We start from the raw sequence: 9,325 nt of genomic DNA, 5'->3' as shown, positions 1-9,325 counted from the left end.
GCTGAAGTTGTGTAGTTTTTTTTTTTCTTAACACACAGACATACCAAACACAAGAAAGGGAATGAAATTTGTTGAAATGTCCGATGTGCCTGCTAAGACACTTAGCCAGTGAAGAGCTTCTTTGCATTTAGTTGGTGCTCGGTTGTTCTGGCAGTATAGTATCAGCTGAAACGTGTTGCTTCCAGTGATTGTTTTTTTTGTGTATTTAAAATTTTCTGAAGATCAGGCATTTGTTGTAATCTTCCATCTCGATCTGGAAATGAAACATTGTGGAATTAAACAAGAGCATGCCGTATCTTTTAATCTCACCGAACTACGAAGGCATTCACACACACACACACACACACACACACACACACACACACACACACACACACGAATATGCAAAAACCCTCACTCACCATCCTCTCCAGACGCATCCCATTTCCGTAGGCCAGCTGCCTCAGTACGTCTGTGTCTGGGAGGCCCCAGTCTGGGTTCCTATGGGACGGAGAAGTACAGTCTACTTAAACCTTGCCACCCTAAGCGTGGAGAATGAGATGGAGGCCGAACAGATGTTACTCATGCAGTTCCCTCATGTATAATTGACTGGTGAAAGCTACACTCACATCTTACGCAACTCCCTGTCCAGGTCTTCATTACAACTCGGCGTGATGATGCCGTTAATGGCGTATGCCTGTGGGAAGCCCAGCGAGGTGTCAACAGGAAGAAACAATAACTTTGTGCAACCTGCTGTTGCACCTTCCTCTTATATAATTGTTGGGAGTCCATTTGTGTCTGATTTAACAAGTATGAACGGTACATACCCCATATGTTAACAAAAGTCCATTTTGTCTGAGAACCTGACCTGCACCACCGAATACACCCTTGGAATATAATAAGAATTAAAAAATGCTTAAAACCAAAATATGAGAAAAAGATCTCAGGAGACATACAATTATTGTTTTATGCTCCCAGGGTGAACGTTCACGTTGACCAGATAACGCACCTCTGCCGTTTTGAAGGGGCTGTGCTGGAGCAGGTTGATGGCCAGGATTACGTCACAGGAGTTGCGTGGAAGCCCCGCCCATTTCTCCCAGGGCTCGCTGGCGTCCAGGTGAATGGGTTGAAGCACAGTCTTCGCTTTGGTTGCAACAATGTAGGCCTTGATACTGTACGAAATATCCAGAGTAAGAGTGACCTTTTCCACCAAATTCAAACACGACTTAAATGTGTGCTCTTGATTTACATGCAGATTTAAATTACACAACAGGTTTATGAACTACTGTGTAAACTGATAGATGCACAATGTTGGTGAAGCCAAGTTTAAGCCAACTTTACTAAATCACTAATCAAATTTGTGCATACATTTATATACTCAAAGAGTATATAAATGTAATTATTATTATTATTATTATTATTATCTGTGTCTAGATAATTCATGTCGACAATGGAATGAATGGATTTAGACAACGACCTGAATCAGAGGGTAAAAACAAAAACATTAAAGGTTAATCTGCTCTATAGTGAATCTGCATATAAAGGGGTCCTTCTATAGTAGTAGCACAATTAAGTAGCATTTAAGTATTGCACTATTAGGAGTTATAATGTACTGTTGAGAGGACAACAGATTACCAACAAAATGGACAGTGCCAGTAAATTATTCTTTTTTTCCCATTGTTGATTGTGTCAGACTACAGTAAAGTGTTTAGTCATTAACCCCCCCCCTCCTCCTCCTCCTCCTCCTCCTCCCCTAATCTGAGAAGAGGTTAGCGACGCACCCACCTGTCATGGAACTCCTCCTTGATGTCTGATGGCTGCCAGGTGATGAAGGGGATCCTCTGGGCGAAGTGTATCACATGCTGCCCGGTTCCAGAGCCCAGTTCTAACGCAAACAGCTCCCTGTGGGACTGGTCCTCCAGGACATCCTCCAGAACCGAACACAGACCCTGCCAGTTCCTCTCTGCTAAGGGAGACACCAACATGACCTGAGAGCGAGAGAGAGAGAGAGAGAGAGAGAGAGTGTGTGTCTATGTTGTGCGTCCCCCTGGGTGCTCTGGAGAAACCACAAAAGGCAGCACAGATACTGACCGGTTGGGGTTGCATTTCCTCCCCAGAGAAACCGACATAGGCTTCCTTGCCCCCGCGCTGGTTGACAGAGGCTAGGGAAATGGCATGTTGGTGAAGGCTGGTCCTAGCATGTGGATCCAGATGGACCTGGAGATTACCTGGCTAAGAGGATTCCTCGCCCTGCGCTCCTCCCCAAAGTTCTCGACAGCCCTGGCATAGGTCCCCCCCCTGTTTTGAGACGTCAGGTGACATTAGATCACACCTCGATTCCCAAATCAAGCGGGTTTTAAAATCACGTCAGCAACAAATGATTATTTGTCCCGCACGGGATTTTGACATAGCATATTTTAAAAAAAACCCCCAATACCGTTGTAGTCTCACAAGAACTCGTGTCACCGGTTGTAGGTTTAAAATAATAACAATATGGTAACGTGCGTAATAAGAAAACAATAATATCAGTTTATGTTTGTATCACTTGTATCACGGCAGAGCTTCGCATTAAATTGAAAATGAAAATAAATCGGCCAACAGAAGGAGACCTGGTAGCTTGACGTGTATGGAATATAAGTGTGCTGTGTCATATTTAAAAAAAAAAACAACAAATAACGGAGGGATAAAACACTTTCGGACGAAGGGGCGACATGTTTAAGAGAACAGTTGTTGTTTGGCTGTGCCGTGTTGATAAAGTTTCGCCGCTGTCCCTGCGTGCGCGCAGTGCATTGTGGGTAGGTCAGGAACTGCGCTAAGGACGCCATGTGCTTTTGAGAGAGCGCAAGAGAGAGACAGAGAGGGAAGAAGACTCGCGGCAGACGGAGAGGCTGTGTGATACTTTGCGATCGGTTGTGCTGTTTCATCGCGGGGGGGTTTGTTGGAAGTGGCGGACAGGATGTATTGCACGACGCACTGCTTTCGGACCGCGCTGCGAATCGTGGCAAACACACGCCGGTATGTAACAGAACTGGCCGACCGGGACCGGGATGGTGGAAGACTCTGGTTATACTTTGCCAGGCTGGGGGGGTGGGGTGGGGGGTAGTAGCTGTGGATGCTAAGCTACCTGGCGGTTCAAGGGCAGAGAACGGACGGCTTTCGCGTTTGCATGACGCTTTTCTTTTCTCCGCTCGGATACGCAGAGATGAGTCGTCCCTCGGGTCCGTGTTGTCGTGATCGGCAAGCGGTTTACAGTATCGTGTTTTCGAGGTCAGGTGTCGGTTGGTCAGTGGGCAGTTAGCCGTAGCTAGCTAGCTAGCTGAAACGTACACTACCCATGCCAGGAGTTAAGCTGCACCCCGCTGGTTATTGCTACACGCGAGACTCGGCAGCGTGCCGGTATTCCTCGTCCCAGCCTGGTGCTGAAGAAATGCATTAAAAAGACCTACAGCGCCATCAGCCTCTCTCTAGTGAAAACGTACGCGTTGGAGGCAAGGTCATGCTCCTGCAACTTGTGATAGTGTATTGAACTCTGCTGCACCGAGACCTTTGTTCTGTCATGAGCTGAGCATCTTCTTAACTTGCAAAGATGTGCTTTAAAATCTCGTTTGGATGAGAGGCTGACCAATTTGGCCCAGCTATTCAGTGTAGCCAGAAAGCCGCTCACATGTTCTTTGAGATATCTTTGAAAGTTAGCACTTTAAAAAAACCTGCTGATTGCCCAAGGAGTCTAGTGCATACTTTCCTCGATGGTTTCATTTGATTTACTAGTATTTGGCTAATGCATGTTTACTTCACAGGCAAGAACTTCGGCGGACACCAGCACTAAGTGCCCTCAGACTCCTCAAGACCAGTCCAGCTAGCCACTCTGATTCCATCGCCGCCCCTCCGCTGGACGGCGCGCCCAAACACTATTCCCCCAAAATTCAGCAACTGGTCAACGACATAGCCAGCCTCACCTTACTAGAGGTGTCAGACCTCAACGAGCTTCTTAAGGTATTGCAAGAAATACAAAGTGAATGATGCAAAACCTGATTTAACATGGTTGTGGCCATAATTTGGGGGGGAGGGGCGATCCATCTGTGGTGTATATTTCACAGAAGCCCTTCTTTTGTCTCCATCACAGAAAACACTCAACATTCAAGATGTTGGGATGATGCCAATGGGGGCCATGGGTTCAGCAGCTGGACCTGCTGCTCAGGTAAGCGTTATTTTAATCATTGGGCTTTTACTTAAATGCAAACAAGTGTTGGATTTAGAAAAAGAAAAAAGTTCAGATCTCTCCTCTGAATGGCACTTTGTGGAGCTGAAGCATTAAAAAGAAGCTAAAGCATGAAGTTGACTTGCTAACTTAATCTGAAAACCACCCTCTTGATACTATATACAGTACCAATTTCTGCACTGTTTGTGTCTGCTTTGGGGCTTAAAAATTGTTTTTTTTAATTTTTAATTCTTATCCTCCCCCTCATTTATAGTTATACTTTAATTACTAGAGTAGAACTGATTAGTTGGGGTGCTCCTGTGGCTCACCTGGTAGAGCGCATACCACATAAGGCTGAGTCCTTATCGCAGCGGCCTGGGTTCAAATCCGACTCGGGGCCTTTGCTGCATGTCATCCCCTGCCTTTCCTGTCTGTCTTTACTGTCACTATCCATTAAAGATAGAAAATGGCAACAAAAAAAAAAGGAATTAATTAGTAAATTCAGTCAAGAGGTTATAGCTTTGACCTAAACTCATTTGGTCATTTACTCTAGAGGATAGAGGGTGTCATATAATGGCATATATTCTATATTGCACTGATTGTAAAGCCCTTTAGCAGTACCTTGTGATTTTTGGCTACACGAATTAGCTTGACTTTTTCACAACAAGACATTTAGTTTAAATAATGTTGACTATCTGTCACATCAGAAAGCGTAGTGAGTGCCTGATGCAGGGGGAAATGACTGTTTTTGTGACGTTTTGAATAAGAGAGGCTGAACGGTGCTGCCGAAATATTTATATATATATATATATATATATAAAGATATGTATGTATAAAAGTAAGGTAGTCCCAAAAAAGGCTTGAGGTAGTATGGTTGATGTGCCAATTAAGAGATTATATGATATTAACGGTTTATATGCAACTTGAGAATTTCTCCAAAGCCATGTAATTCTCATCAACTCTTCCCTGAATTTCTCATTAATGTTTTTGATAGTGTAATCTAGTCTTGCACACAATGAGATGTTTTTTTTAATTGCTTAAAATCAGCCAATGAAAAACCAGCTGATTTACTTTTTGTTTTATTACTTTTTAAAAGTGTCCTTAAAAATTACGTATTGAAACATTGCACGTGGGGACACAAGATATGACATATTGATTATCATAATTCTAACTGATTTTTTTTCTTACTGTTTAACCAGTCCATAGAAGAGGAGGAAATACCAGCCAAGAAGGAAAAGACTCATTTCACTGTAAAATTAACAGAATTGAAGGCTGCCGACAAGGTCAAACTCATAAAAGAAGTAAAGAATTGCATCCAGGGCTTGAATCTGGTGCAGGTACGTCTCATCATCGATGCTGCTCTTTGGCTCATGTGGTTCATTCGTGTGACTGAAGTCATAGGCTTTGATTTAAACAATTGATTTTTCCTTGTACAGCCTCATTCGAGTAGCAATGCACCACAATGAAAAAAATCCTAGCCAACACATCTTGATGTGCAATGATGAATTAAAAGCCAAAATGATGGGGGCGTCCAGGTGGCGTGGTGGTCTATTCCGTTACCTACCAACACGGCTTGGTCGGGCGTCCCTACAGACATAATTGGCTGTGTCTGCAGGTGGGAAGCCGGGTGTGGGTATGTGTCCTGGTCGCTACACTAGCGCCTCCTCTGGTTGGTTGGGGCGCCTGTTCAGGGGGGGAAGTGGAACTGGGGGGAATAGTGTGCTACTCCCACACGCTGTGTCCTCCTGGTGAAACTCCTCACTGTCATGTGAAAAGAAGCGGCTGGCGACTCCACATGTATCGGAGGAGGCATGTGGTGGACTGCGGTCCTGCCCTGATCGGCAGAGGGGATGGAGCAGCGACCGGGGCGGCTCGGAAGAGTGGGGTAATTGGCCAAGTACAATTGGGGAGAAAAGGAGGGGGATCTAGAAAAAAACAAAATGGTGAATGCAACTGCAATTAATTTATTACAGAATTTATATTGTATAAAAATGCATTGTACTTTGGATTTGTGATTTATTTATTTTTTAATCCAAATTCATTTACAAAACCAAAGGGATGGGGCATTATCCCTTTATTTGAATTTTTTTATTAGTAGCATAAATAAAAAAGATATTTTTGAAAAATATTTTTCAGCGTCTGAGACATGGGGGAATATGTCACGGGGGGGTGGATTTGTAGACTACGACCAAGGTGGCACGGTGGCCCAGTGGTTAGCGTGGTCTTCTCACAGCAAGAAGGTCCTGGGTTCGACCCCCCGGGGTAGTCCAACCTTGGTGGGTCATCCCAGGTTGTCCTCTGTGTGGAGTTTGCATGTTCTCGCCGTGTCTGTGTGGGTTTGCTACGGGGGCTCCGGTTTCCTCCCACAGTCCAAAGACATGTAGGTCAGGTGAATTGGCTGTACTAAATTGTCCCTAGGAATGAATGTGTGTGTGTGTGTGTCGGCCCTGTGATGGCCTGGCGGCCTGTCCAGGGTGTCTCCCTGCCTGCCGCCCAATGACTGCTGGGATAGGCTCCAGCATCCCTGCAACCCTGAGAGCAGGATAAGCGGTTAAGATATTGGATGGATGGATGGCGACTACGACCAGATGCTGGAATGTTGGTTGGGGAAAGTAAGGGTCTCATTTCTTCAGTTTGTAGAGGAAAGTTCTCTGCTCATGTTCATGTAAAGTTCATGCCCATGCCTTTAATATTTCAGTGGAACAGCGTTTACCAATAGCTACTTTGCTGTCCTGATCAGAAACCATAAATCGGGCCATACTGCTGACACTGTCGCCCATGTTAGGTGACCAGAACAGGCAGCGTGTCGGAGAGATGCACGATGCATCTGCTGACATAGGCTAAGGAGGACATCGAGGAGAGGATTAATGAAAATAATCACATTTGACAGTGCTGCTGAGCAGAATAATGAATATAAATGTACATAAATATTGGTGAACATTTTTGGCATTATTATCAATCGATAGGAGCAAGGTAATTTGGCCTTTACTAAAATGGGTGGAAAGTTTTGGTGCATCCCTGTACAAAGGAGCTACTACTACTACTACTTTCGGCTGCTCCCATTAGGGGTCGCCACAGCGGATCATCCGTTTCCATTTCTTCCCTGTACAAAGGAGCGTTTCTCATTAAAATCTTCTTCACTGAACAGTTGCAAAAAACTTCTTCGATCACTTGCTCGGGGTCACTTAACGAACGTTCTTCTTCTCTCCTCTGTCACCCAGGCGAAAAAACTGGTGGAGAGTCTTCCACAAGAGATCCGGGCTAATGTGTCCAAAGAGGAGGCAGAGAAACTGAAAGCGGCCCTGGAGGCAGCAGGTGGCACTGTGGAACTGGAGTAGATCTGACCTGCCTTCTCGTGCCCTTCACCTTTTGGCTGCTCGTGCACTTATTACTTCATTCAGTTTTCCCCTTTTTTTATACAACAAAAAGAAGAAAGGAACCTGGAGACAAAACAAAAAGAAATGGAGCAATGCCTTCCTGACATTATTTGTTGCTTTATCTGTGTCACGTGGGGTGGTCCAACACACAGACTGAACTTTTCAGGTTCTTAACTTGAACACAAAGGCCACCCTGCTGTCTGCTTGTCCATTTGTCCATATTCCTGTTTATTTCATGTTTTGGTGAGCCACTGGGCTATGGAAACGCTGGCCCTGGGTGCCAAGTCAGTCAGTCAAGTCCATCTGTGTATCTCTACCTCACCACAAAGGTTGTTCTAAAGTTGTTGCTAAAAGGGTAATTATTGCTGTTGATTGTGGTGAAGTAAACAGGTTATTTAATACAGTTGAAAGGGCCGTTTCTTTAAATTCCTCATATGATCATCCATAACGTGATTAAAATGGAAACTATCCACATTTTCTTTCTTGCCCTTTTCATTTGTTCGCTCTCTCTTGGTTGATTTTGCTCCTGTGCAAAAATCCTGTGAATGCAGAGGGAATATGGATGTAGTGAGAATGACATTATTGAATCATCGTATAAGTGATGCTTTAAATGTGTCTTATCTGGTATGCTGACAGCTTCCATTCCACCGGTTGTTGTACTGCTGCTGGCCACTAGAGGTCAGAAGACATCTAGAGTCAATGTGGCTGTCTAAACTACATGGGAAATTTAGCCAGAATCTTACAAATTTGACATTGACAATTTTTCTGTTGAAATTACACATCTATTCATGCATTTTTAATAAAAAATAAAATATTCCAGTGGGTCACGTGAGTCTCGGGAGAAATGGGGCATTCATATATTTGACAAGTGTGGCAAGTGTGGGCACCTTGATTATGTTCATTAATTGAGATCAGTCTTAATGTTGATTAATGTAACAGGTGCAGAAAACTTCCAGAAGTCGCCATTTGGTGCCTGTTAACATTATAAAAACTACAAATGAGAGTCATAACATGCTGCCACGTAATGTCATTACTGAGCTAAGCACACACATACACACACCCATAACATTTTCTCTAGTCAAGGGAAGGGGGTGGGGGTGGGGGGCGTGGTTAACGTCGCACTTGTGTGACCTCTGCGTGTGCTTACCTTGTGTATCCTTCATTATGAACTCCAAAGATCCCCCGAAACGGAGCACTTGCTCGCCTCATGCCATTGCTCTGACCTGGAGTGGGTGTCGGGTTACCGTTTCTATCATGAGCCCCCCCTCCCTCCCTACCAGACCACCTCTGAGTCAGCAGCGCACGCGGCAGCCGACCTCTCCATTCATAGCAGCGCTGCGCCGCTCGTTTGGGCCAACGTCACGCCGGTGAACCCAAACATTCCCTCGGGCACAGGGAATCTCAGCAAAACGACACAAGGGGAACTTTTTAAGAGACTGCTGTAAAGTCTCCTGCAAAGTCTTGACCTTTGTTTGGGCTGCTTGGTACTTGCTATGAAGCGGGGGGGGGGGGCTTGCATCTATTCTTGACAGGAGCTTTTTTTTTAATAACCTGTGACTTGTTTGCGAGTTGAATCTGCTGCCGTGTCCCCCCCGGTCTGCAACCCCCCCCCCGGGAGGGTTTCCTCCCTCCGAGATGCCGCGGAGGGTTTTGCGTCGGGTCAGGGATTGGCCTCTGACAACTGGCGGGGCGCATTCACAAATCTATAGCTGCTCAAGATGGCTTACTATTTTTATATCAGTCACGTACACATCCAACCCCAGCAACCAGC

At 45.1% G+C, this 9,325-nt stretch overlaps 2 protein-coding genes across 2 annotated transcripts; one reads left to right on the top strand and one right to left on the bottom strand.

Moving 5' to 3' along the window:
• Positions 1-116: 116 nt before the first annotated feature.
• zgc:103625 (methyltransferase-like 26 B) lies at positions 117-2,563 on the bottom strand. Its single transcript, XM_056287268.1, has 8 exons — positions 2,417-2,563; positions 2,071-2,277; positions 1,765-1,967; positions 989-1,151; positions 807-866; positions 609-676; positions 402-480; positions 117-253 (listed from the first exon to the last, which is right to left on the bottom strand). The coding sequence occupies exons 2-8, from the start codon at positions 2,083-2,085 to the stop codon at positions 206-208; spliced, it is 636 nt and encodes a 211-aa protein (XP_056143243.1). The 5' UTR covers positions 2,086-2,277; positions 2,417-2,563; the 3' UTR covers positions 117-205.
• A 224-nt stretch (positions 2,564-2,787) lies between these two features.
• On the top strand, positions 2,788-8,334 carry mrpl12 (mitochondrial ribosomal protein L12). The gene is made up of 5 exons (XM_056288260.1): positions 2,788-2,994; positions 3,777-3,972; positions 4,103-4,177; positions 5,377-5,514; positions 7,399-8,334. The coding sequence occupies exons 1-5, from the start codon at positions 2,936-2,938 to the stop codon at positions 7,513-7,515; spliced, it is 585 nt and encodes a 194-aa protein (XP_056144235.1). The 5' UTR covers positions 2,788-2,935; the 3' UTR covers positions 7,516-8,334.
• The last annotated feature ends 991 nt before the right edge of the window (positions 8,335-9,325 follow it).

Source organism: Lampris incognitus, chromosome 10 (genome assembly GCF_029633865.1).
Source record: "Lampris incognitus isolate fLamInc1 chromosome 10, fLamInc1.hap2, whole genome shotgun sequence".
In the NCBI taxonomy this organism is placed as follows: Eukaryota; Metazoa; Chordata; class Actinopteri; order Lampriformes; family Lampridae; genus Lampris; species Lampris incognitus.
Note: the sequence above shows the minus strand (reverse complement) of the source record. Positions and strands in the feature narration are given on the sequence as shown.

Bases quoted from the DNA above. Each gene is read 5' to 3' on its own strand.
- zgc:103625 (XM_056287268.1), bottom strand. The intron at 481-608 runs GTGAGTGTAGCT...TCCGTCCCATAG, and splicing joins GACAGGGAGTTGCGTAAGAT to GAACCCAGACTGGGGCCTCC. The intron at 254-401 runs GTGAGTGAGGGT...TTTCATTTCCAG, and splicing joins GGATGCGTCTGGAGAGGATG to ATCGAGATGGAAGATTACAA.
- mrpl12 (XM_056288260.1), top strand. From the start codon at position 2,936: ATGTATTGCACGACGCACTGCTTTCGGACCGCGCTGCGAATCGTGGCA. The intron at 2,995-3,776 runs GTATGTAACAGA...TTTACTTCACAG, and splicing joins ATCGTGGCAAACACACGCCG to GCAAGAACTTCGGCGGACAC. The intron at 3,973-4,102 runs GTATTGCAAGAA...TCTCCATCACAG, and splicing joins ACCTCAACGAGCTTCTTAAG to AAAACACTCAACATTCAAGA.